At 37.5% G+C, this 27,976-nt stretch overlaps 1 protein-coding gene across 1 annotated transcript in view; it reads right to left on the bottom strand.

Annotated features, from left to right (window-relative positions):
• The window catches only part of GABRG3 (gamma-aminobutyric acid type A receptor subunit gamma3), a 343,475-nt gene that overhangs the window by 285,377 nt on the left and 30,122 nt on the right, over positions 1-27,976 (bottom strand). The window contains exon 3 of the mRNA XM_063305008.1: positions 16,303-16,370. Coding sequence (XP_063161078.1) covers positions 16,303-16,370 — 68 coding nt within the window. The remainder of the gene's footprint in view (positions 1-16,302; positions 16,371-27,976) is intronic.

The following is a 27,976-nucleotide window of genomic DNA, read 5'->3' as shown; positions in this document are numbered from 1 at the left end:
TTGGGAAATATAGTAGCATTTCATCTTAAAGAAAGAACTTTGCCAAAGAACATTTGTCTGCAGTGTTCCTACAGCTGCAGATCCTTCCTGCAGTATATTTTTGGGCTTTGTTAGGCTAAAGGAAGACAGAGGAGGGAAATGCAGATTTTATTATGAGAACAGAATAATATTTAACCGGAAAGTGTTCATTTTCAGACATCTGTTTTTAAAAGTAGCTGGCAAGTTATACAGAGAAATAAAATGAACAAGCAGGGACACTAAAACCAGGATTGAAATAATTCAATCAAAATACTGTTAAGGGTAGGGGATTGGTTTTATTTTGTGACCCCAGACTTGAACAAAGAGTGAAATAGAAATACAACATGCATCGAAATATATATAGGAGTAGAAAACAGATGAAAGGGAAAAACTAAGAAAAGTACTTGAAAGAAAGCTCACATGAATTCTTCTTGATCAGCCTATGAATCAGCACTTGCCCTTGGATAAATAATTGAAAATTACATATAGAAAAAACAATTGTTTGATATACAGTACTATCTTATATACAATAAGATTAGATCTTTTTTTTTCCTGGAATCAGAAAATGATTCCACTTACCCCATTCTTCTGTCCAATCTCTAATATTCAAGTTCAGATATGGTTTACACATAAATATTCCTATAAACATAGGTTCCAATATACAGAGGCCCAGAATCATACATGGTAACAAGAGCATTTTTATACAGGTAAAGGATGAAAATGGCAGCTATGTGTTACCAGAGAGGGGAAGATAGAGTTGAGAAGGATGCACATGGTGAGCAAGGATGGTAGCCTTGCTGACCATGTGCATCCTTATACCCACTGCTTATACCCACTGCTATTTCAAGAAAAAACTCATTCAATGAGCTTTATAATTGTTTTTAAGGAAAAATGAACTGACTGGCTGAGTACTCGGATGCTCAAATAGTGGGCCAGAAGCCTCAATGAAAATTCATAATGCCTACTATTGTTTCAGTTAGATTAAATCAGACCACTCTGTATGTGTGTGTGTGCTTTTTTTTTAATGTCAGCTGAGATAAATATCGACTGAAGGTCTGATCCTTTCCAATTTAGTCTGGATTGCTAGTCCCAGCTCCTGCCAACCTAGTAGTTCGAAAACATGCAAATATGAGTAGATTAATAGGTACTGCTTCAGCGGGCAGGTAACGGCGTTCCGTTTAGTCATGCCAGCCACATGACCACGGAAGCATCTAAGTACAAACGCCGGCTCTTCGGCTTTGAAACGGAGATGAGCACCACCCCCTAGAGTCGGACACAACTGGACTTAATGTCAAGGGAAACCTTTACCTTTACCTTTAGGTATTTTTTAAAAATCTCTATATTTATTTATTTTATTTTTATCCCAACTTTATTCTTTTTATAAGCAACTCAAGGCAGCGAACATACCTAATACTCTTTCCTCCTCCTATTTCCCACAACAACAACCCTGTAAGGTGAAGTTGGGCTGAGAGAGAGTGACTGGCCCAAGGTCACCCAGCCAGCTTTCATGCCTAAGGCAGGACTAGAATCTCAGTTTCCTGGTTTCTAGACCAGCACCTTAACCACTAGACCAAATTGGCTTCATCCAGGATTAAATGTGAAAGACATTTCTGTACTGCACTATTTATTAATCAACTCATTAAATTTTATGCACATATTTTTTTTTCCTTTCAGATATGTAGAATTCCTAAGCATGCATTGATCTAGTCATGTGCCGGCTGATAAATCCAAAAACCATAAGCCTAGAAAGAAGAAATCCCTGATGAAACAACAAGCATGTAATAACCATAGAAACTAATAACATTCTCCTGAGATTACAGATGGGTCATGTATGATGGCAGCATAGTTCTACACATTTGCAGGAAAGTTAGAGCACCAGCTGGATGAGAATAAGAACCACAAGAATCTAAATCCAACCAAAATCAAAAAGCAGAGTAAACATTTATTTATCTGTGTACAGGAGGATCCAAACTTCAGTTAGGTATAAGGTTCATATATAATTTCTAAAAATAAATTCTAATTCTAGGGATCAACTTCCAGGGATGAACTTTGAAAAAAGCTGCCTTGGAGAAATATGCATAGATATAAAAAGAATAGATCATAAACATCTATAGTGCAAAATAAAAAATATGTGAATCTGAAGATACAGCTGAGGTTTAATTCCCCAAATCCCTCACCATTATTTGCCATGTTGATTACAGTTGAAGGAAGGCCACATATGGTCCATTCCTGACATAAACTATTTGTGTTTGGGGAAGGGGGGATAATTACTTAGAATAAATCCAGTATAATTCAGTTGTGCATACAGTATACTCAACCTGAAATGCATTTCATCAAATTTCTATCCTGAAAATTCACTGAAACCTCATTTGTACTCAAGTTTCCTAATTTAAATATTTTGTTTGTATTTTTCCCCTATATACACACTTTTTGTAACCACACTTCAAGCCAAGAACTGAAAAATGCCAGAGAACTGTAGAATCTGAACAATTGTTTTAACATTCAAATTGAAGACATTTAATTAAGCCAGCTCACATCAACATGCAGACCAAATGAAAGTCTTTGAAATCCTCAGTTTTACATAAAACAGCCTTCTTAATTCAACTTTAGTCTCCAAAAGATTGAAGCAGCATACACAATGGAGACTTTTTGTTATAAGAGCACATTCTATTGTAGCAGATGTTGACCATAAACATCTTGGTGACTGTAAGGAATATCACTCAAATAGCTAGCTTTTTTTACACATTAATTTAACTGAAAGTCCTTAAAATTAAGACAAGGTTAATCTTTTATTAAGTGGAAATAGATCATATAGGGAAAACTTTCAAAGCAACATTTAAAGAAAAGAAAATGGTATGCTATTCCCTAATGAGAACCCATTTTTTTCATTCAGGTACTGGATCAATCATCCTCACCAGCTCTCTCATTCTATCTTTCTGCCAAGCTTCACATCACACTGAAATCGCAAATTATCTACCTCATTCTCTGGGACTCTTCATTGCCTATCTGAACTGGGATGGGCACAAATATAATATATACAGAGTGTATATGTGTGTCTGTGTATACACACACACACACACACACACACACAAATACATACACACACACACACACACATACAATACAAATTTTGAAAGAAAAAAGTAAGAAAACCTAAGAAAAGTAATAAGTACAAAAAAAGTACAAAAAAGAAAAGAAGTTATAAAGAAACAGCTTCTGGTCTTCTTAACAGCAGTTACAAGTACATTTATATTTTGTCTTCTCTCTCTAAGGTTACAACATAATTTCCTTCTTTCCATAGTCTACCCCAGTGTTTCTCAACCTTGGCAACTTTAAGATGTGTGGACTTCAACTCCCAGAATTCCCCCAGTGGCAAGGTTGAGAAACACTGGTCTATTCTTTCTAATCATCAAACTCATAAGTCACAAGTTCATTTTTTTTCTTTTTTCAGCAAAAAGTTGGATGGGCACAAATATCTCAAAGAAGGAAAAGTTTGGCTTTGCTTAGTCATATGGCCCATCAATCCATGGAGTATTATTGGCATAATGCTGCTTTTGTGCTGCAAAAGAGTTGCAAGCATTACAAGGAAAACTATCCACACCTACTCTAGAATTAGGATACAGATCATAATTAACCACCTAAGACAAAAGTACAAAGTGTATGCTGCATGTACTTGGTGATGTAGTTTCCAGGGCTCCCCCCAGAATATTAAACAACTTATTTTTTGGAATAAAAAAATAGGAGACTTAGTTAGTTAGTTAAATAATTTGTAAGGCTGCCCATCTCAGCCTAGTGATTCTGGATGGCTAACAATATATAAAACATAAAGTGGAGCAAGAAAAGAAATTAAAACTTTTTTGGCTTTATCTATAGTAAGAACACTGAAAAAAGAATCTCATTGTCTATTTAAGAAGGAAAAAAGGCTTCAACTTATGTTGGGGAAAGAATTTTACTGTAATAATTACCTATTCAAAATCACTATCAGACTCACACAAGGCTTTCATGGATATCTGATTTAATAATGAATAGTATGCAGGATCACAAGCAGAAAAAAAGAAATGGCCTTGAGCACTTCATTTGGTCTCAATATTTCTTTTTTCCTGTTATCATTACTCCAAAAATCTCCAAATAAAAGAGGTGTTGTTGCTTATTGCAACCTACAGCTTAACTCTTGCTTCCTCAGAAACCATTTCTTTGTTTTAATGATGTAACAGCACCAACATTTGAGCAATTCAATGGTGGTAGAGTTTACAAATGGTTTCTAGCTTCTGCAATTTAGAAATAATCTCTCCTGGTTCTTTCTGGGGAAAAGCTTTATAGAAACTGAAGGCTTTTCTTTTTCCATCTCGTCCATCATCTCATTTTCTGCCATATTTGATTACAAAAGGGGAAACTTCTAAAAAATGAGGGGACTGGTAAAAAAGGAATTGAAAATAACGGGACATGTCTTCACCATGCTTCAGGTGATTTAAAGCCAGAGTAATTGAAGCTCAGCTGGAATGGATTGTACAGTGAAAGAAATGGTCAACCAAGTCCAGGAAAACAGCCCTTTCTAATAGTGTCCACAAAGCTGCAAAAGTTAGGAAGTCAAAATGGAAGTCAAAATCAAAAGAACAAAAAGGAGCACAAAAGGTGTGTGTGTTAGATGATAACAAGTTGTTTTTGCCTGTATGATCCAGTCCAGCAGGGTAGATGTGCTACAGGTCCCATCAATGAAAGAATGTCATCTGGTGGGACCCAGGAAGCATGTCTCCTCTGTTGCAACCCCCTCTGAAATGGACTCCCCTTATAATGTGGATCCCACCCTTATGTTGTTCAGGAAATCACCAAAGACCTGGTGGTTCTCCCAGGATGTGGGGACAGGCTGACTGTGGAGCATCTTTTTGTAGTTGTTTTGCTTGGTTTTGTTCTATCTTGGCTTGATCTGTTTTGGTCTTGTTTTGGTATTTCGCTCTTCTGGTCCACTGTATTTTTATATGTTGGCTTTTTAGTTGTAATGCCACCCCAAATTCCTTATTAGTCAGGCAGGTTATAAATTAATTAAATCAATAAGGACCCTCCCCCCAAAAGTGAAAGTGAAAGGTCCCCTGTGCAAGCACTGAGTCATGTCTGACCATTTGGAGGGACACCACTTTCATGACATTTTCTTGGCAGACTATAGCAGGCTGCTTTGCCATTGCCTTCCCCAGTCGTCACCTTCCCCAGCAAGCTGGGTACTCATTTTACCGACCTCGGAAGGATGGGAGGCTGAGACGACCTGAGCCGGCTACTCGAGAGAGAATCCAGCTTCTGCTGGGATCAAACTCGGGTCGTGGGGAGAGTTTCGGTTGCAATACTGCGGCCTTCCACCCTGCACCACACAAGGCAACTCCGTCCCCCAAAGAAAAGAAGAAAAGAAGGTGAGGAGTGTGGGGGAAATATTAAGGAAACAATATACACTTTTAAAACATATTCAGAACAGAAAATTGGCTGGAGAACAATCAGGCTGCTAGACAAAGGCATCCTCAAGGAGAATATGGAAATTGCAGAGAAACTGAATGAATTCTTTCCATTTGCCTTTACTAGAGATGATACAGGCCAGAGAATGGAAAGTGTCCTGGCTTTTTCAGGAAGGAAATGGAACAGGTCAAGAATTGCCTTGGGTAGCTCACTTGCCCAGTTGGCTCATTGCCAGAGTGAGACATGTAACCATTTTTGAGGACAAAAATGGAACAGCCTAAGCCTTTATTCCCATCACATATTTGACCTCCCTGCATGTTTTCCTCCTGAGGGCTGAAAGGAGTCTCTTCCTCTTATGTTGCCTCAAGTGCACTTGCCTATTATGGCGGGAAAGCTTTACTTCCTAGCAGGGGAGGCCTTGCAGTTTACTGGCTGCTTCACAGAGGAAGGAATATCCCCAAGACAATGACAATTATTCTTATCTCTCGGAGCTTCTTAAGATCTTCCATTTACTGGTAGCACCACAATAGTACGGTAGCTAAGAGTTCTGTTTCAGAACTCAGCTGGCACATTTTTTTTCAATTTACTATTACTTACTATTTCCTTTTCCACTACTAGCTAGATGAAGGCTTAAAAAAAAAGTGCCCTTGCACTCTTTCAGCATTTTTCCAATCATTTGAGGTCAAAGGAGAAACCCAGAGGAAGAAATGTGATTGGCCATTGTTTCCCTGTAACAGAAAAATGGGTGGGCACATCAACAGGGGAAATGTCCAGTAGAGTTCACAGTAGCCTGCAACCCTAATTGAATATCTTGCAAGCTATTGCCAAAGCTCAGGACGCAAGCAGCTTAAACAGTAAGTGCAGATGTGCAAATTTAGCTTCCAAGAATATACTGAGAGATTACACAGAAAGAAATCACTGAGAGCAAAACACATTCACCCAAGAACACTTAAATCATTCCAATGTGAAATTGCTGACTTCCTAACAGTAATACTGTCAACATTGTAAAGTTCATACAGAAATCCACATAATATCCAGATAAGGAATACTGTATATAGTTCTGGTCATCACATCTGAAAGCTAGGACGTTTGGGGCTCTCGCCTGTTTAACTGAAACAAGGGGAGGGAGGAGGAGCATGACCAAGATGTTTCATGTGTGGCATGGAGAAAGTGTAGAATGAAAAATTTTGCTCCATCGATCAAAACACTAAGTTCAAAAGTCATGCAATGAAGCTGATTGGGCAGAGATTTAGAACAGATGAAAGAAATGTTTCTTCAGATAGCACAGTATTGTGTGAATTATTATTTACACTACATTGCACAGGTAACTTCCACAGAAGTAGAAGCTCCACCAATTGATTTATATGCATTGTATGCAATTTTTGTGGTCACACACACCCCCAAAATCAAATTTGTGACACCCACCACTGTGAAAAACAAAGCTATAAAAGTTGTGACAGCAAAGTTGTGACACCCACCATTGTGAAAACAAAGTGCTGGCCTAAGAGTAGCTTTGGTCAGATCCAGCAGAGCTCTTCTTACATTTTTAGATTCTTATGATTAAGAAGAGCTTAGTATCACAGAGTTTAGATTTTAATTTATTTAATATATTTATTCTTAGCCATGATAAAATGAAATATTCATATGTGTATTTCCCTGTAATGTAATATGCAAGGAATCTTTATTACAATAATTAACTAGCACATATCAAACCATGAAGCAAATACACCTGTAGATCTATAGGCTAGACCAGTAGGATTAAATAAATAAAAGGAAAATACAAGGAATTTTGACTGAAAAGAATATTAGGAATATAGAACATTAAGGCGACCAAGTCAGACGAATATAAGAGTAAGTTTAAAAATTAAATTAACAAATTAAGGTGCCACTAATAAAACAATAAAATCAATTAATACATAATACATGCTGTTTCTGTACTTTCTGGTCAAATAAATATAATAAAAAATGAGGAAGATTATCATGGATGATAACCACAGAGATGGGGATGAAACACAAAGACTAGTGTGTTGAGTTTGTCAGAAATGGTGCAGCCCTTACTGCCTCTAAAGTCCAGATGAATTTCAGTGAAGCCTGAGCACTCTTCAAGACTCTTCCTGCCCTAGTAACTAATATTATATATTAGTTGATTTTATTGTTTTATTTAGTGGCACCGTAATTTGTTCATTTAAGTCTGGTCAAAGACCGTAATAAAGATATTTGATTTGATTTGTTAATTTGATTTTTAAGCTTATTCTTATTATTTTGCCTTCATATTTCCTTTTTTAAGAACAATGTCAGTATTTGGCACATATTGGTTACTGCTGATAGGATCCCTGGAATGACACTGTTAAGAAAATAAAAGTTATAATAGCTCACAGACATAATTGATAGGATGGATTAAATATGGAGATAGGTAACCTAATGGTTCACCAGATGTTTTGAACTATAACTTCACATCTTTCATTATTGTCCATACTCAAACTGGCTATGGCTGATGAAGGTTGATCTCCAAACCATTTGAGTTGCACGAGATTAGCTACATCTGGATTAAAGCATTTCTGGAATAAGATGATGGCCATAATTGCTTGGACCAAAAATTAAAAAAATAGGGGAAACAGGACAGAACTGGAAATGTGCTTGCGTATGTCCACTTGAACAATTGTAGTCTACCAAAGATTCATCTTACAAAAGATAGAATAGTAAATCAACAATCCTGCACATGCGTGCACATATACACACATACATGCATAATGAAATATGATAAGACTTCTATGTGTCTACCTCTAATACTGTCATATTTTATGTGAAAGTTTGAAAAAAAAATAGTTTGTATTTGTTACAGAGCAAGATAGAAGCTGCCTGGTGTTTGATATGCCAGATTAGTATTTGGCTTTCTGATGCAGGGCATAACAAATATTCAATTAAAAAAAGATTCAGAATTGTCTCCATGGGAGTCAAAAATGATGCTGCTGCTTTAACATTCATATAAAGGATAAGCAGCTTTAAAGATCCACTCAATTAAAGCAGTGCCTCATCATTCCAGTCTCATGCACAAGCTTGAATAAATAGCAGAGAAGTACAACTGCTGTGCTTACTGTATGTTATGAAACAAATCTTTTAAGTATTTTTGAACTGTGGACAGCCTTAATAAAAGGTTACTTGGAACTATTTTAAACTTCATAGAAAGTGACACTCCACTGGGCCACTCAATGTATAGAAAAAATTCAAGACATTTAATATTGAAAAATATGTGATTCTAGATAACAATATAACAATAAAGAAGAGATACAAAAAAGAAAGTACTGGAACAGCTAATAACACTTTTGGGTTAAAGTAAAGTATATAATTCATTTTTCTTCAGATAAAATGAAGAAAACCAAGAAAAGAGAAATCTGTCAAAGCTTTAGTTATAATATAGCTAATTTTTGTTTTTTCCCATAATTACAAACCAACAGGTTGACTGGTGAAAACTGGATACAGCGTGGATGCTTTTGCTTCATGGTGCTTGGGGGGTATCTTAAGCTTATATCCAGGTTACAGGTAATAAGGAAGAAAATTAGTGACCATAGTCAGTGCCTGGAGAAATGTCAGATGACTCTAAGCATCTACTTAGTAAATATTGTGACAGTCACATTCATTTGTTTCCATGGTATGTGGAACATAATTCTATCCTGACAGTGGTATTACCAGTTTTGGTGAAACTGAAATGAAAATGGACAGGAGTGGCAACACTGTTGGTTTTAATACTGTACTGCATTTACTGGAATTTAAGAACATAAGAGAAGCCCTGCTCCATTGGACCAATGGACTATCAGGTTCACATTCTGTGTCATGCAGTAACCAACCAGATGCTTTTAGAAAGCTTACAAAAATGGATCGAAGGGTGGTAGCAATCTGCCATTGTTGTTCCTTAGCAATTGATATTCAAGGCAAGCTATGTACAGACTAACATTTTGATTGGCAGCCCTGCATAGTTTTGTCCAATCTTCTTTTAGAGCTGTCTAAATCAATGGCCATCACCACCCCGATGGCCATAAAATCCATAATTTAATTATGTGGCCATATAAAGAAATATTTCCTTTGATCAGTCTTATCTTCCCCACTTAGTTTTAATGCATGAGCCCATTTTTCCAGCGATTGCATGATTTCATGGACTGGTTTCATGATTTTCAAGATTATATAGCCAAAAAGCAATGTTTGAAGCCTGATTCTTGAAACTCCACAGTTGCCTTAGCAACATTAAAGCAATCTCAAAGCAAAATGTGATTCTATAAATCATCCCTCCCCAAATTTAGTCTCAGTAAATATATTCATTACCTTTTTATTTCATACTTCTCAACTAGAAAGGTGCACAGGAAATGGAGTTTACTTTGTAAACACCTGACTGGTATATTTGACAAAGACAGCAATACAGTATCAGTGAGTTAAATAGCTGAACTGAATTTTAAACCCAAATGTGCCTAATATTCTGCTACACAATAATACAATCAGTATTATAGTACTACAAGGATTATAATCTCATCCGGATAGATGTAAGGAAATACTCTAGGCAGACAGTCCACAACAGACCTGTCATGAGTACTGATGGTGAGCAGGAGGGGGCCCCTATCCAGGGGGAAAAACGCATGCATAGTTTAGAGAATTTGAGCTGTCATTCAAAGAAACCCAGAACAGGCCTGCCTTGACTTTTGGGGTTTATCTGTCTGGGTTTTCCCACGCTTCTTCAGTTTGGTAGGATTTTCTGTCTACAATAGCAGTAATAAAACACTAGAGACCTTCTCCTCGTTCAGCGTGGTCTTTGCTTAGTCAGGACAAGACCTCTGTTCTTTAGTTATTGCCAGTTCTGCACTCCCATTACAATTACCAAAGAGTTGAAGAATTATGCTTTCTGCTTGTACCAATTCCAAACTAATGTAAAATTAAGGAAAGGTGGCTTGTATCTCCTAGAGATTCTGAATTTAAATCTCAAATCTGGCTATATCTGGCTTTATTGTGGCTATATTGTGTTTGCTTAGCTTTCTTCTTTATCATTTCTCTTTCCTCAGTTCTATCTTCTCATTAACCTATGAAAAGACTGTTCAAGTGATATTTCAAGAAAATTGTATGTGCATGTACAAACCAATGGAGCTGTCCATGTTTCCAAAATGCAGTATTTTGCTATTATTTAAACCAATCTGTCTCTTTTTCAGGTTTCTGGAGAACTTGAAAAAAAAAGTGCTACTGCTTTAAGAACCATAATAAATTTAATCAGCAGGTTCCTTAAAACAGCTGCTTCTTTTTTCTTCAAGTTTGTGTGGAAGACTAAGCATGGCTGGGTTGCTTTAACAAATAGCAGAAAGGTACTACACCACACAGGTTCCATAGCACTTCCCCAATGAACTTTTGAAGGAAGCACAGCCTTACAGACTAATGCTTCCAAAAAAAAAAAAATCTTTTCCTCAATACAGATAATTATCTACCTCCAGGAATGCTTAGTTGCACTTACATCTTATGGAAATCAATGAAACAAATTAGGGCTAACGGAAGAGTTTGATTTCAATAGCAATTAAGTGTCAACAACTCTGAAGGACGATCACTACTTAGCATTTGGTAACGGTTTCTAGAGATCTAATGGTGTAAAAGTTTTTAGATATACATGAACATGAGCCATTAAAATAAATCCATACATGACAGAAATAAGAATTTGATGCCTGCATTGTTTATTGTATCCTACCATTCATTAGCAAATGAGGAAACAAAAATGATCTCATTAGGAGCTTGCGGCCACATTGGACAAGCTTCAAGGTGAAGGGATTCATCTCAGATTTGAAATATTTCCAAAGTAAGACAATTCTGATTGACAATGTTCTAAAAACAAAGGAAGCCTGTTTAAAAATTACAGAATCACTTTCAAGCTTCAGCAGGAAAAGCTAGTTTTTTTACCATTTTATCATCCAATCAGGGAATAGCTTCACTAGAGCACACAGATAGGAGTCTGCAGCTGTTTGTTTCAAACTTTGCAGGCATCACACCTCAGAATGGTGTGCTGATTATTTCATCAGTTTCTCTAACTTGCTCCCAATAGAAAGGAAAAATAAGTATTCCCTTTAAAAAAGCACACAAACATATTATGAAGGCTTCTTATACTATTCCCTGCACATAGCCACACATATACCTATATATACCCCGCACATATACCTATTTATATGACACTTATTGGACTTTATCTGGTTAGAAAGAGTTGTAATTCACCATTATAGCAAAATATATCAGAAGTTATAAGCATTCTTTTTAATTTTCACTTTGGAAGAAGCCTCCCATTTTAAATTTAGCTTGCTCTGCCTGTGTTTGGGCCCTTCAGATGAGGCTCCTATGTTCACAAATTTGATTCAGTCCTGATAACACATAAAACATTTTAGGCATCTGAGGATTCTCCCTTGTGGTCAATACGGAGATACCAAAGCTTTAGAAAATGATTATATATTTGCATATTGTTCGTTTTTTCAGATAGGCAGTCAAGAAACAGGCAGAGTGTAGGAATTCTAGAAATGCTCTTTATTGCAGTAGGATAGAATAACAGAATCTTGAAAGCCTTCAGAACTTCTTTACACTCCATCAAACAAAAGCAAGATGGAGTTATTTTGAGTTTCTTTCTCATACTTTACTCTTTCTCATGACTGAGTAATCTTTTCTGAAACTCCTCCCTTAATGGTTCAATCATTCCTTCTCCCTGTCCAAGGCTAGCTCTCTATGCTTTCACAGACATAAACAAATACATAGATATTATAAATGCAGCACACACATTTACTCATAAATAAATATACTACGTTCAGTAGGGATTACCTACTCCCAGGTAAGGGGGGATAGGATTGCAACTATTATAGTGCAGTTTCATCCTGGTTCCTGAAAGTGTGTTCAGCTGATGTCAATGAGAGGTACTCTTAAATAAGTCTTAATATTTGAACAGTTTAGTTTATCAACAGAATTACACAAAGTAAGGACTTTCTCAACATTCATGTGGGGGTTTTAGGCAACAATACAGAAGTGGTTTGTTATTGTTTACTTTCAGGATGTTCCTTTTTTTTAACTGCCCAGTTTTATGGCTGTAGAATTTCTTAGAGGTCTCCCATCCAAGTACTAACTAAATCTGACCCTGATTAGTTTTCTGATATTTCTAAGGTAATCAATTATTGTTTCCTTATAGACCTTATATACTGTCAATCTTCATTATTCACAGTACAGGTAGTCCTTGCTTAACTACCCTAATTGGGACTGGCAACTCTGCTGCTAAGTCAAATGGTTGCTAAACGGGAAATCACGTGACTGCAACTGTGCTTTCTGGCTGGAAAGAGGCAAGACTGTAGAAGAGCAAACAGCTTACTTTCTTGCAATCCCTTTCTCTCCGATCTCACTGCTCTGCAAGGGTGGAAAAAAAGAAAAAAACACAGGTCAGGCACAGGACAATGTGTGCTGACTATAATGGCAGTCACATGACTGAGAGACTCTGCAAAGGTCGTAAATGGTCATAAATGGGCGGTAAAGTTATTTATTCACCACCGTTGTAACTTCAAGTGGTCACTGAATGAATGGTTGGCAAGTGAGGACTACCTGTAGTTGTGTTCTATAAAGTGACCCCAAATACTTAATTAGCGAATGCCAAAACCTCAGCTGGGAACATGCACATCTGGTGACTCAATGTTTTGCTGCTCTGCTTATCCACAAATAACTGCAAAAGCACCACAAGTTTTGATTTGATGGTTACAAATACATTTTAGTCAGTAAGCAAATTCACAAATATGGAAATATGGAATTGTGTGTACATTTATAGCATCATATATTCCTCCAAGTATTCTTGGAATGAAAACGGCACGTCTACACAAGATGAAGCCAGTGGTTCTGTTGTTTTTAAAGCTGTTCTAATTCCACCTCAGCCACAATATCTCACTGCATAACTTTGGGCCTATCACTCTCTCTTAATCCCACACCTACTTTAGAAGGTTGTTGTTGTTGTAGGGAGAAATGAGATGATGGAATGCTATGTACATCATATTGAATGCCTGAGCAAAAAGCAAACTATAAATCTAACATATTTATTTATTTATTTATTTCTCATATTTCTACACCACCCATCTCGCAAGTGACTCAAATAAATAAATACATAAGTAAATAAAAGGCAGAAAAAACCCAAGATTTGCCAAACACATTTTAAAGAAAGACCTGAAGACACCAATGACAAATAAGAGTGATTACTAACCATGGACTCCAAGAAAAACAGCTGAGAGAAAATACATTTTCTCTCAGAACTCCCCTACAAGGAAAAAGGAAGGCTGAAGAAAAGATCCCAGCAATGAAAGCACCTGTGTTCATTCGGTCAGTGGCCAGCCAATGTAGGTCCATTGCAGGTGTTCTCTCACCAGTTTGCCCGTCTGTTCACTTGCTCTCACCAGTGGGCGACCACCTTCTTCGCCACAGTCTCCACAGCCAGCATCCACCTGTTCACTTGTCTTCTGGCCAACTGATGCCTTTCTTTCCCTACCCAGAAGGCACTGGTCTATTTATTTGTGCCAAAGCCTATTTGTTCATTTGCTGTCCTGCCACCAGCACGTGCCAAAGAAGGGAGGGTTTCCAAAGTCTTCCCATCCACTCTCCAAGGCAGAAATACACAGACAGAAAGCAAATGTGATCTAGCAGTTAAGACTAGGAGTGGACAGACTAAGGTTCCAGTCTGCCCCCAGCAATGGAAGCTCACTGAGTGACTTTGGGCCAGTCAAGCTCTGACCATGAAGCATTCCTCACTGGACTGTTATGGGGAAATTCTGCAGGAGGGTGTGCCATGGAGGTTGCTTTGAGTTCCTGGAGGACTGAAGGATAGTTGGGATACAAACTGAATGAATGAATGAATGAATGAATGATAAAATATACATATAAATGAGTGAATGAATTATTAATTATACATATAAGTACAAACACACAACATCAAGGCCCAAGTTTGTCCTTCTACCACTAAATGTGCACACTCCAAACAATTAGGCTGCCAGTATCACTGGTACACAAAGTTCTGAAAGCACAAGTCTGTGTGTGTGTGTTTCCAGTTCAGGAAAATGCATTCAGATGTTACTCGGTTGGCAATTCTTTGCAATGTGGATGATGAGCACCCCACAGGAAAAAGAAAATAGATCAATCTCTGAGTAGACAGGGCACAATTTCACTTAATATGTGTCTGTGAGAGAGAAAGCATTTTTTAAGATTCAAAGTGGTTTAATGCAATTTAAATTAAAGCAATTTATAAAACAACCTTAAAAACAAAATTAAAAACCCAGGAAAATTAATACATAAATGAAAACAAAAACTAAAGGTTTTCTTGACTAGTTTTCTCAAATGCTTCAAAGAATTAAGAAGTCTTGCCAAGTCTCCAAAAGACAGCCACATTTCAAAGTGAGGAATATCTAGGGAAAAAAAAGAATCCTGGTTTTTGTAGCCATCAGCCTGATTTCAATAAGAAATTTCAGTCAGTCAGGCTTCATCAGAGCCTTTGCATCTGGGAATATATGAAAGCAGAAGTTCTCTTATCTTAGATCATGAAGATTCCCTTTTTCTGGCCTTCAGAAGGCAAGTCAGAGTTTTCACTCTAAAAAATAATAAGTGGGATCATGCCAATAAATACCATTATTTCCTTTTATTTACATTTAATTAAAATTAAATATTGTTAAGATGATTACAGTTGTGTATCTAATAATTTTTCTCTTTTGTCACATAAAAATTTTCAAACTGGTTACAAAGTCCAGGAAGTTACATTATAAGGAAGCATATGCAGTCCTGAACATCAGGATGTGAATTTCTGACCTCACCCCTCACAGAAAACAGTTCAGTGGTCAGAGACTGTATTATGCGGGTAGATAATCAACCAGAGTACCAGAGAATATAAGGGACCTTGGAAATCATCTAATCCAAACCACTGCCTAATGAAGGAATTGACTTCTACAGCATCCCTAAGAGATAGCTATCCATTCTCTGTTTAAACACCTCCAGTGAAGGTGAATCTACTACCTCTTGAGGAGAGCTGTTTATTGCTGCAGAATTCTTAGAATTTTTTTCCTGATAACCACCTGAAATCTACTTCCTTGTAAATTAAACCCGTTGTTTCTTTCTTTCTTGATTTTGGAACAACCTTGAATAATGGTGTCTTCTCTTCTGCATGACAGCCCTTCAAATACTTGAAAATAGTTACATTTTGCACACAAGTCTTCATTTCTCCAGGCTAAAGGTACCCAGCATCTCCAACTGTTCCTTGTGAGTTTTTCCTTCCAGATTTCTAATCATTGTGGTTGCCCTCCTCTGCTTTCTCCATGTAAACCATCAGATAGATTTCCAAGGAATAAGGACCAAGATTTTCAGGGGCAAAACATCTTAAATTGTTTTTAAAAAAAAATGAAATAAATTTGCAAGACACAGTTACCCAAAAGTATCTCTCTCTGAACCAACTTTGGAGTAAATATGCAGAGGGTTGTGTTATTAGCTTGTATTGTCCTTTTTCTTGAGGACAGCATTGTTTCCCAGGGTTTGCTGCATTGGGGCACCACAAAACCTGTTCCCTGCCCATAGCTTTATTTCAGTTCTGTATTTTTGAAGATAAACTGAATATTCATATTTTTGTGATAGACAGATCACAGCATGCTATTTGCTGAGTGTAATTTTTGCCCTTTGGGAAAAGGACAAAGACTTGTCAGGCAAGCAGAACAAGAACAGAAAATAGAATGACATCTGCAGCCATAACATTTCACCCCACATTTAAGAAAAATTAAAGAACTCAGTTATTGATACAAGACGCAGCACTGCCAATAAAATAATTGTGTGTATGACACTTACCATATTTATTGATGACACGGGGCCAATGCTATTAACATAGATGTCAACATCAATGACAGTTGGCTTCACTGTGAAAGGAAAACCAAAAAGGTGGCATTTAATATTGTCTCAGATACAATGCAGTGGTATCATGTTAAACATTTTCATAACTATGTCATTCTGAACTTAAACCTGTTGGGAAATCACAGAATAAATAGGATTTTTTTTGGTTTGCAAGAACCTTTTCAAACTGTCATTCTCGTAAGCCACAGTTTGGAGATTAAGTTTATATTTGGTACTCCAGATTCTATTTCTTCTTCATTTCCATCACTGTTGCTTTGGTTCCTGCCTCTGCAGTGGTTAAGGCACCAGGCTAGAAACCAGGAGGCAGTGATTTCTAGTCCTGCCTTAGGCTCAAAGCCAGCTGGTGACCATGGGCCAGTTTCTCTCTCTCAGCCCTAGGAAGAAGGTGGCAATGGCAAGCCACTTCTGAAATCTTACCAAGAAAACTTCAGGGACTTCTCCAGGCAGTTTCTAGGAGTCAGGACTGACTCTAAGGCACAAATTTCTTTCTTTTTTCTTCTAGGATCCCTACAGTAAAGGGCCTATTTCTCTTAAGCACACAAACTGCACAAGAACTTTATTAAGCCTTTCTCACAAAACAAGGTAAAAGGCAATCAGCGGTCTCCAACTAAATAGAAGTAAATCCATTCTCACACATTTATAATGAGATGGCACTATCGACATACAGGGCCATTCTGCATGTCAGTCTAAGGTGAAATGGTGTTTGGAGTATATCTGAATATCCAGTCACACCGATGTGCAAAGCATTAAACCAAACATGATTTTTTTTCCAGGAGTGTGCTACAGCAGACTTGCAGTCTCAGGAAAAGTGCACCCGCTTTACATAGTTGCAGACAGATGCTTTCTGAGTGCCCCTGTGCACTCCAAAGTGTCTTTTTGCCTTCAGATCTAATGTGCACATGGCCCTCCTAATAAAGACTTCCACTTGAGAGCAAAGCCACTGTGCTGCTCTGCTCAGGGGAGGGGGGAAGAAAAGGGAAGGACTCTTTGACAATTTCTCAGAGAGAAATTACTCTGCAACGTTATGGGGGTTATTTCCTTATTTTCATTCCTTAGAGTGGAAAGAAGAAAACCACTCTGTCCACCCAGCAAAAGAGACAGAGGTTCTTAAAGGCTAGCCTCATTCTGCCCCCCAAAGTGTGAGGGTGGTGATATGATTTGACATAGGACATCAAACACTGCTTCATTCCAGTACACCAGCTATTCTTGTATGCAGTAAATAGGAAACAGTACGAAAACAAAAAAGAAAACAAAAATTATGGTTAAGTTGGAGGTAGTTTATTTCAATGCCATATTGATGGCTGATGCTGCACTGCAAACTTTGAAATTCCCTGCAAACATGACGCTCTGCCCCATGAATAAAAGTAACAATTTCACTGAAGTGAAGGTTGGGGGATAAGAAATAAATAATGACATTTGATCTATAGACCGGAACAATCCATTTAAAAACATAGTTTTTAACGGGAAGGAGGACCTTGCTTTGTCAAATTCATTTAAACTGCTCTTCAAATTCCGCAGCTCTCAAAGCCTGGTAGGCTATCAGCTGCTTCTGGTGCTCCCTCCTAGCACAGCCATACCAACATGATGTCACAGCCCCCTCTTTCCTTTCCAGCCTTGTACTTGGTGCTTAAAATTCCCTTCTCCCACCTCTTGCAATCCCATTACTGCTGCAGACTCACAGCCCTCCTACCTTCCCCTCCACTGTAATGTTCTCTATGAAGTGAACCTGCATCAGGTTAGATGTCCAGAGCTCTATACAGAAGCCTCATGGCTCCAGCCAAATTATTCCTCCTTTGTAAGAAAAAAGAGTGTGTAAAAAAAATATAAAAAGAACACTCAGGCTTCAGGTCCAGGTTAAGTAATCTCTTGTGACATTTGTCTTGTGACTCCCCACCCCCAGCCCTGAGGAGCAGTCACTGCCAGATTGAGAAACAATCTGATTGCGCTCTACTTGCTCAAGGCCAAATCATTTCTGCACAGGCAACACTTGCATTCCACTAATCTAAATACGTTGTGACTTTTAGACAGAATTCTCTGCTTATCTTCTCAAAAGGAAGTTCTGCTGAGTGCAGCAAGAGGTTACCTGGTATCAAATCTCTATGGGAGCACAAAAGGAGTACGACACATCCTTTGGGAGTACACTCAGTACAGGAAGTGAACAGGAATACTGCTTATACGTATATCCTTCCCAGCAGGTAAAGAGCAAATAAATTCCCAGAAATACAAACCCTAAATAAATATTGTCCATTCATAGCAGAGGAACCTTGGGGAGAACGTTACAGTTGACCAAATAGTAAAGCCACTTTGGATCCATCAAGCTAAATATGTCTTCTCAAGGTTCAATAAAGGTTGTTTTATACTTGTCATTACCAACAACATCTGGCAGGCCACAGTACGTAAAGGAAGAGTATTCAAAGCTCAATTGTAAACAGGTACTTTAAAAAATGTGGTCCACAGATGACACACCATAGAAAGAGTTATATTATATGGACTGTGCCTGCTGTAATTATCAACCCCATTGTATAAAATAATGGTAGGATATACGAACTAATAAGCATAGCTAAAACCCTACAGAACATAGCAAAAGTGCTTTATTGATATATTTTAATGATAAAGGGGGACCAGGTTAAGTGCCTGAAACATCAAAAAAGCTGTTGTGGTTCAGGTTAAAAGCTCACTTAGTCTCCTGTCTCTGCTGTGCAGTGGCCAACTGCATACATGCTCACAGGCAGGAACAGGAGGATGCTGGCTCTTTTGCAACCTTGCTTCCTAGAAGCTAATCCTGAAGGCAGGTGGCTTGTTGTATTGTATATAACAATTTCAATGGTGGTTCAGTCCTTCATTAAGGTGTTCAGCTCTCTTTAAATTGATTATGCTTAATTCACCCAATTCAGACAAATTCCATAGTTTAGCCATGTCTGATAAAAATAACTACTTTTTAAAATCAGTATAGAGCAGGGGTCCCCAAACTCTTCAGCTCATCAACCCTTTCATGAAGTTTCAGATGGTTCATTGACCACCCCCCAAGCATTGAATATATGAAAATAACTTAATAAATATTACTTTAACTAATAGTGCTACAAATAATAATAATAATAATAATAATAAAAAATTATTATCCTCCTATCTCTATGGGTGTTGAGAATGTACTGGCTCTTCAACTGAGTTTGAGGTGGGGGAGTATGCTCAGTGCAGGAAGTGAACAGGAATGCTATACATACGTGTATCCTTCCCGAGACAGGGGAAATGAGAGAGACAAGGGGGAGGGTGGAAGGTCACAGACACACAATGCAAAGCTCACTGGTAAGTGAGGCCATTAACAACACGCAGCTGATGGAGACAACTCAAGGATGCTATCACTGGCAGCTGACCATCCAACCCTGGGTGACACTGTCTTGCTGCTAGTCACCTCACCTTCAGGTCTAGGGACTGGTGTGGAGCTCTACAGAGACCCCAAAAGATTAATTGACCCCAATTGACCTTCGAAAACATGCAAATGTGAGTAGATTAATAGGTACCGCTTCGGCTGGCAGGTAACGGCGTTCCATGTAGTCATGCCGGCCACATGACCACGGAAGTGTCTACAGACAAACGCCGGCTCTTCGGCTTTGAAACGGAGATGAGCACCGCCCCCTAGAGTCAGACACGACTGGACTTAATGTCAAGGGAAACCTTTACCTTTTTATTGACCCCCAGACATGTACTGACCATCTTTTGACTCCCAGACATCTATCAACTCCTTGGATAGTCTCAGTGACTCTTGGCGGTCGATATTGACCACTTTGGGGAACTCTGATATGGAGGCTTTGTTTTTTCAGCTTCAGTAGATGACCTCTCCTCTTGGACTGTGAGATAAGGAGATGCTCACTTACTTCCCTGTGCTCACATTTTCCATGCCTTGCATGATTTTATATATCTACCTCATGTGTCCCTTTACATATCTTCCCTCTAAGTGAAAAAAGGCCTATTCAGTGCAGTATTTCTCTGTATAGGAGTTGCTACTAATTCCAAGCATGGAATTTGTTTTTCTTTACAACTCTTGTGGGGAAAAAATGCAGCGGGTCGATATTTTCACTGAGTTACCCCTTATGACTTCAAAATCTCTTTTCATGCTTGGCTACTGCCAGTTCAGATATCATTAACATATATGTGAAATTGAGGTTTTACGGCCAATATACATTACTTTACGCTTGCTTAGACTGAATAACATTTGTTATTTTAAAGTCTATTCACTAACTTTACAGTCATCCTTTAGGAGCTTATTGAAAATCCCTTTTGGATTCTACTACTTTAAAAACTTTGGTATTATCTGTGTAGTAGAATTTTTCAGGGGTACATTTGACCTGGAGACCAGGACGTTACACCGAAGCACAAATTGGTTTATTGATAGAGCTGGAGGCAAAAATGGGCCTATTGACTTATACTATTAGAGATACATACATTGGATTAAATATAGCAAGCAGGTATTTAACTGGAATTCACACATCTTGTGCCTAGTGAGGTCAGTGATACCATTAAGGTATCATCATGAGGACTACAAAGAGAATGGGGTTTTGAAAGAACAAAGAGGCACTATTCCAGTTTTTCTCAGATAGATAGATTGATTTAGTCTTTTGACCATATCAAATATGAAAGAAAATAAAACAAAAAGCCATTACAAACATACACATAAAAACAAATAGATACAACTGTAATACAAATTCAGATCAAACTGTCACCCCTACAGTCAACTCCAATCTGGTCTAAGTAATCCGTCCTCTTTAAGATTGCCTTTGATATGAAGAGTGCAGTCTTGCTGTTAATGAGCTGGTTCTTGCCCTGTAAAAAGTAAGAAAGTTTCTGCTGGCTGCTCCAGTATTTTTTGTTTTTTAAATATAAATCTAAGTGGTCAGTCCTTTCTACAGAGTATAATTTGCAATCAGTTAAGATATGTGCAGTATTTTCAACAGCTGGAGCACCACAGATACATAATCTTTCTTCCTATGGAACTCCTTGGAATCTCCCATATCGTACCATAGAGTCTAATGGGTCGAAACGAGCTCTAGTAAAAGCTCTTCGAGATATTGAGGCAAAAAAATTGTTAAATACTTTTCTAATTGAAAGACTGATCTGAGTTGGGCCAGCCACTTCAAGGACTTGACACGTTTGAGGGATGCTATATCCTTTTGGGCAGCCACGTCCAAAATCCTTTGTTTGAAACTTGTCTTGGCCTTCAAATCTAACTGGACTGGAAAATGACTTGAAAGTCCATATTGTGAGATGGTATTGGTTAGTTGGGCCTCCCAGGCACGAGAAGGCGTATTAGGCATGTGCTCTTCAAAACAAAGCTTGGGTAATCTGTCTAGGTCCATGGATAGGATCTTCAGCCAATAATTAAGTACTTTTGTTACCGAGTGGCTTTCTATGGGGGGTATACCTAACTCTGCTCTTACTGCTCGAGTTGGTGTCGACTTGTCCACCCCCAAGATGCATTTCAGAAATGAGGACAGTATCTGTTCAAACAAAGGGACATTTAAATGTCCCCACAATTCTGCACCATATGCTGGCTGGGGAATTCTGGGATTTGAAGTCTACACATCTTAAAGTTGCCAAGGTTGAAAAACATTGCACTATATCATGAACATACTGTAGTTTCTTTCTAGAGAGTAACTTTCTTTTGCTTTCCTAGATTTCTACTTACCTCCCAGTACCTCTTCCCAGCTTATCATTCCTTGGCCTTCTAAATATTTTATGGCTGGGCAAGTGTTGTTGTAAGGGGGTAGTTACCCAATTTGACACATATAGCTGAGTCAGTGCCTTGTTTTCCCTAGAAAGTTATATTTGGGTTAGGAGCTTATAACTTAACCCCCCAAATTCTCCTTCACTGCAAACGTGGCCATCTGCAACTCCTAATTCTAGAACAAATATAAACAAATTTAAAAGTACCAGTTCCAATAACCACTCCCAGGGTGTCCATTCTGAACTTCTCTTCAATGTGAAAGCTGTTGACATTTTTTAATCATAACCTGTTTCTTGTTCTTTAAGCAGTTATAGGTCTATGAGAGCACCTGTGTTCTTATCCCATGGTTGCTAAGTTTGTTCAGGAGCCTTTGGCTGAGGGACTTCGTTAAATACTTTTTTTGAAAATCTAAATATGCAACATTTATTGGGTTGTCCTCATTGACATGCTTCTTGACCCCATTAACAAAATTGAAAATGATAGCAAGTTAAGACTTATCTTTGCAAAAGCCAGATGGGTAACTTTTTAGCAAGGCTTATTCTGATGTTGGATTGTTTCCTCTTTCATAGCCCTTCCTGGCATTTTTCTGGAAATGTATATTCATAGTTAAGCTAACTAGGCTATACTATTCCATCGCTTAGATCCTTTTTTAAAAAAAATTGGAGTTGTTTTGGTGATTTCCCTGCTCCTGGGAATAAATCCTGATGCTAAATAAAGAATACTTGGTAAATCAACAATTGTACTTTTTGAGGGTCTTTTAATAAATCTTGGGTGAAATATATTTATTCTTAATTTATAAATGAGATGTATAACTTCTGCTTATTGATCAGTTAGGCTTTAAATTGTTTCTCTCACCCTGTCCAACATATCCAACAGCAATAAAGAGGCAAAGAATTAAGTATGCTTCTCTGCAATATCTCTATCCTTCTTTATTGCACCGTTAATGCTTTGGTTATCCAACAGCCAAATGCCCTTCCTAGTATATTTCCTGTTGTAAATATATTTAAATAGGCTTGGGGTGTGTGTTCTGCTTGCATTTCCTTTGTCAAAATGTATTTATTTTTATTCATTTGCACAGGACTTATCCTGCCTGCTTCCAATAGCTTTGCTCACCTTGCTCATCAGTCTATCTATTGTTCTCTTGGACTTCAAGCCCCGTTTCCTAATCTAAAATAGAGCTTCTATTATTGGAAATCTATCTATCTATCTACAGTATCATCTATAATTTTAATTGAAACTTTAAAAAAAGAAGAATAAAAACTAATACAAACTAATGTAAAGTAAGGAAGAAAAAAGAAAAAGAAAGCAAGCAAAGAGAAAACAAAAAATGCAAGAAAAGGAAAAAAAAGTTGAAAAAAAAGAAAAAGGAAAGAAAAAAGATACCAAGAAGTGGCTTCCGATATTCTTCACAGCAGTTATAAGTACAATTACTGTATATTTTAACCTCTCTCTCTAAAGTTACATCATAATACTCTTCTTTCTATAATCTATCCTGTCTAATCATCAAAGTCATAAATCACAAGTTCATCTTTTTTCATTTTTATGCTATTATTGGAATTTCATTAAATGCCCACTATTCTGAAGACCCTTGACCTCTCAACTCCCTTTCTCTAACTCTAACCTTAACCCTAGCCTTTTCTTTTTAATCAACACTGTCATGAATAGAATTCTTATTACAGTCACTGACCAGAATTCAACACTGTCATTATTTACGATGTTACTCCTACAAACTCAAATATGACTATCTTGGACTTTTTTTGGGGGGGCGGGTAATGAATTACTTATATGTTTACTATAATAGCTTAAGGATCACTGTTTCTAAATTGTTTCAATTGGTTTTATAACTTAGAATAGATTCTAGTCACTAACTTAATAAACATTGTAAGCAAGATTATGATTTCATTTCCTCTGGATGTCGCATTCCCTCAAGTTGGCTCCTGAGTAGTTATTCCAAAGCCCAATTATTTAGGTCATCTACAAATGTGTCTCTTTGTCACATACATTTTCACACAAGTTTATCTAAGAATGACTGAAATCACCAATTCCATCGGAAGAGGAACAGAAACCAAATCCGCACTATTGCACAGTGATTGTGTAAAAGAATTTGCCCATCTGTAAATTCTAGTGTATAGAGCGTTATGCTCCCTTTGACATACACATCTTCCTATACAGCTTGCATTTGTTATCTTAATTCGATCAGACTTTTAAAATACTTGTTATAGGATATTTAAGTTCTAGAGTCTCCTACTGTCATGAGTAAGGATGGCGAGCAGGGGGCTCCCATCCAGACTGTTAAGCGCGTGCGTAGCACTGAGGAATTGGGCAGCCATTCAAAGAGACACAGATCGGGACCGCCTTAACCTTTGGGGTTTATATGTCTGGGTTTTCCCACGCTTCTTCAGTTTGTTAGGATTCCTGTTATGTACTAGCAATAAACATTAGAGACCAGTTCCTTGTCTCAGCGTGGTTCCTGGCTGTTAGGACACCTACTTTGATTTTCTCTCACACAATGTTTTACCTTTAGTCTTCTTGATCAGTTATACTTATTTTTAGAACTCCACAATCAGAATAACTTCCTCCCTCATCCTCAGATTTAATAGCCCTTCTGTACAAGGTAATTTATGCTCATGTCCTTTGGAGGAAATTGAATCAATCAAACACACGTCCTTCTTCACTGCCCCTTTTATTAAATTGGCATGAAGCTTTAATTATATATTTGTTATCAACCAAGCACAGCAAAATAGATGCTGATCTTATTCTTGTCCTGTTAGCAGACATCTCAGAGATAACCTCTAGGAGTGTAGCAAAACTTGGCTCAATGGCCATTGCTATTTGTCGCAAGATAGTTTACTGTCCTTTGTATAGCATCTTACAGACCCTCAAGGCAGAATTTTAAAACTGTTGTTTTATGATTTTACAATGTTAAGTAATAGTCAGTGCTAGATAACCTGTTTATACTCATTTGTTCATGCTTATAGAGCTTACGAATTGACATTTTAGTCCCTCGAATTGAAATTTGTATTTTACTGCTCTTGCTTTTAGTAACTGCTAATTTGATAAATAGTTTTAATAGCTTAGTAAATTAGTTGTGTTTTTACATGTTTTACATCTTATTTTTCCAACGTTTAATTCTGTTTTAACTATCTTTAAATTGTCCTCAACTTTGGTCATTGTCAGTAACAAAGTTTAAGTGTAACCAACATTAGATTGTTTCTACTTGTAACTAGGGCCTCTGAATCAAAATAAACCTTATTTTATAGGAACATCAAAAACATCTGCAGGGAGTGTCAGACAGTCAAGATGGCGACTGCACCTGCATGACCAGAAGCTCCACCCCTTTTTATGTGTGTTAATGCATGTAAAAAAGGGGAGGCTTCAATTGTGTTACCTTTATGACCACCAGCCCCATCAATACCCCTGAATAACATATATAATGTGCAGAACAAATCAATCAAACAAAATCTCATCCCCAAGGAGGGATTCTTCTTGAGTGAGATGCTTCTGAAATCCTCTTGGCTTTTATAGTTAAATCCATTTAAAAGTTGTTCTGTGATCTCCTTGATATGAAGCTATTTTTCATTCAACTGGAGTCCATCCTCTTATATAAGCCTGACTTGTTCCAAAATGTCTCCCAATGCTTTACAAATCTATATCTCTCTTCCCACCACCTTACACATTGCTCATCTCTGCTTGTCTAATTGCTTTTAGAACCAGTAGCATTTGGGGGAAAGCCATCTTGGCAATCCTAAATTTCAAATTTGGCTTCCAGGAGCTCATGACTGTCATTGGTACTGACAAGCACCAGGTTCATTAGTTCCTTCCAGATGGATTTTAAGACTATCGATATGGTGGTTATTCTCTGTGATGGCAGAGGTACTTTCATGCTTAGGGTGGTATGCTACTATTTAGTCCATGAATGTCTCTTTTAGCAAATGTGTCTCTCCCATCTTTTCCACCTGACCTATTTTGGCCTCAGAGGAAAAAAAGTGTTCCTTAATATCCAAGGACTAACTGTGATGATTGCACACAAGAAACTTTTGCCCATGGAGATAGTCATATGATACAAGGTACAATACACTGGAGAGCTTCCACATCCATGCTGGCTATCTCTCTGCATCCCAGTTGTCATTTGGCTGGGTTGGGAGATTAATTTACCTGGACAAATAAGTTGCTCAGTGTATCAGGAGATGGCATGATCATCATCAAGAGTTCATATATCTGCCAACAAAAATCACCAGTGAAGATAACAGCAGTGTATAAATATCTATATAATTTGAGTAACTTTCTTTGCCCATAACTGGGTTACAATATGTGGCTGGAAAGAATTTACTTCTGTGGGTTACTGTTTGCACAAGCTTTGATAGAACAAACTGAAGGACAGTTTGAGACTAGGTTCACATATATCACTAACTTGTGATTGCTTAATTCAAGTTTAGTGAATAAAGCACAATTGGCTGGGTTTACTTACCCATATGTTATGGTTTACAGGTTACAGTTATTGGAACCACATTAGCACACAATGCCAAAGCAATTATTTTATGGCTTATTGCAATATATGTGAGCCCAGCCTATGATGGCCCCCAATGAAGCTTCCATACTCAGAATGAGACACAGATCTGAACTGCAGCTACAGATACAAACAACACCATAGGCTTTTTCTATCTTAGGCTCAACTTCTCAAAAACAGAATTCTTCATGATTTTGACTCTGAACCAGCACAGCAATTCCTGCATTCTTATCTGTACCTCAACACTATATCCATCACAGAATAATTGAATGAAGTATTTTAAGCGATTATCAATGCTACTGAGCCAGCAATCACACCAAACCTAAATTAGAACATGCTTTAACAACTTCTGGTATAAATTCTTCCAAATATGTTTACAGGGATCATATTGATTTCAGTAGTAAATAGAAGTATTTCACTGAGGTTGTAGTTGTGGTCTATGACAACCTTCCCCTGTGTGTTGTCTTCCAGATGTAGCAGAATTACATTGCCAAGAATTCCCAGGCTATGAGTCCTGTAAATTATAGTCACAGCTCATCTGGACTATACTAAGTTAGGGAAAGTTCATCTGTGCAATCTTAGAGGTGGCAGAGTGGATTTGAACTGACAAGATATGCATTTCTGGTCAGTCATGGCCATCAATGGACAGTCTTGGGCAGGTTGTAATCTGTCTCCTAGCTTACCCTCCCTCACAGGGTAGTTGTGCATTAAATGAGAGAAATGAATACATCCTAATTTATTATTTGAGTTCATTTCATTACAAACTTGCTGTGAAGTTTCTCCTTCATCTTACATCATTCTAACTTGAATGTATATCTTAAACACTACTGGTCAAATTTAAAAAATGACTCAAAAACTTGAAATAGGCTGATTATTTTTTTTTTCATTCTTGCTGATTCAGAACAATAAAAAGTTTGCTGTTTAACTATATTGGCCATTTAACTGAAGTTACGTATGCAGTATAAATCTAAAGAGCAGATACTGATGAATATCAATCTGGATTTCTAAAGCTTAATATTCTGGCAAGTTATGAAAAATAATGAGAAGAAACAATCTTTTTTGGGGGGGGGTTAAATAAAATCCAGTGTGATATTCAAGTTGGTTCATCAAGTTAAATTTCTTTCCCTGACAATTTGGGAGAGTTAAAAGAACCAGAAATTCAAATTGTGCTAAAGAATAGTGTTAGATGAGTGAGACTCCTAGCTTCAGCAATCAAAAAGGAATCTGAACTCATTGCAACAAATACTGCTAATTAATGTAGCCCTGGCTATCACACAACTGAAACAAAAACAGCAATTTTACTATGGCTCCTGCTCTTGAGAAGAGAAGCAGAAAAAATGAAATAATGGAGACAATTCTAATAATGTATAAGAGGCATAATTTAA

The sequence above is a fragment of the Candoia aspera genome, chromosome 5 (genome assembly GCF_035149785.1).
Source record: "Candoia aspera isolate rCanAsp1 chromosome 5, rCanAsp1.hap2, whole genome shotgun sequence".
Lineage (NCBI taxonomy): Eukaryota > Metazoa > Chordata > Lepidosauria > Squamata > Boidae > Candoia > Candoia aspera.
This window is presented reverse-complemented; position numbering and strand designations above follow the sequence as displayed.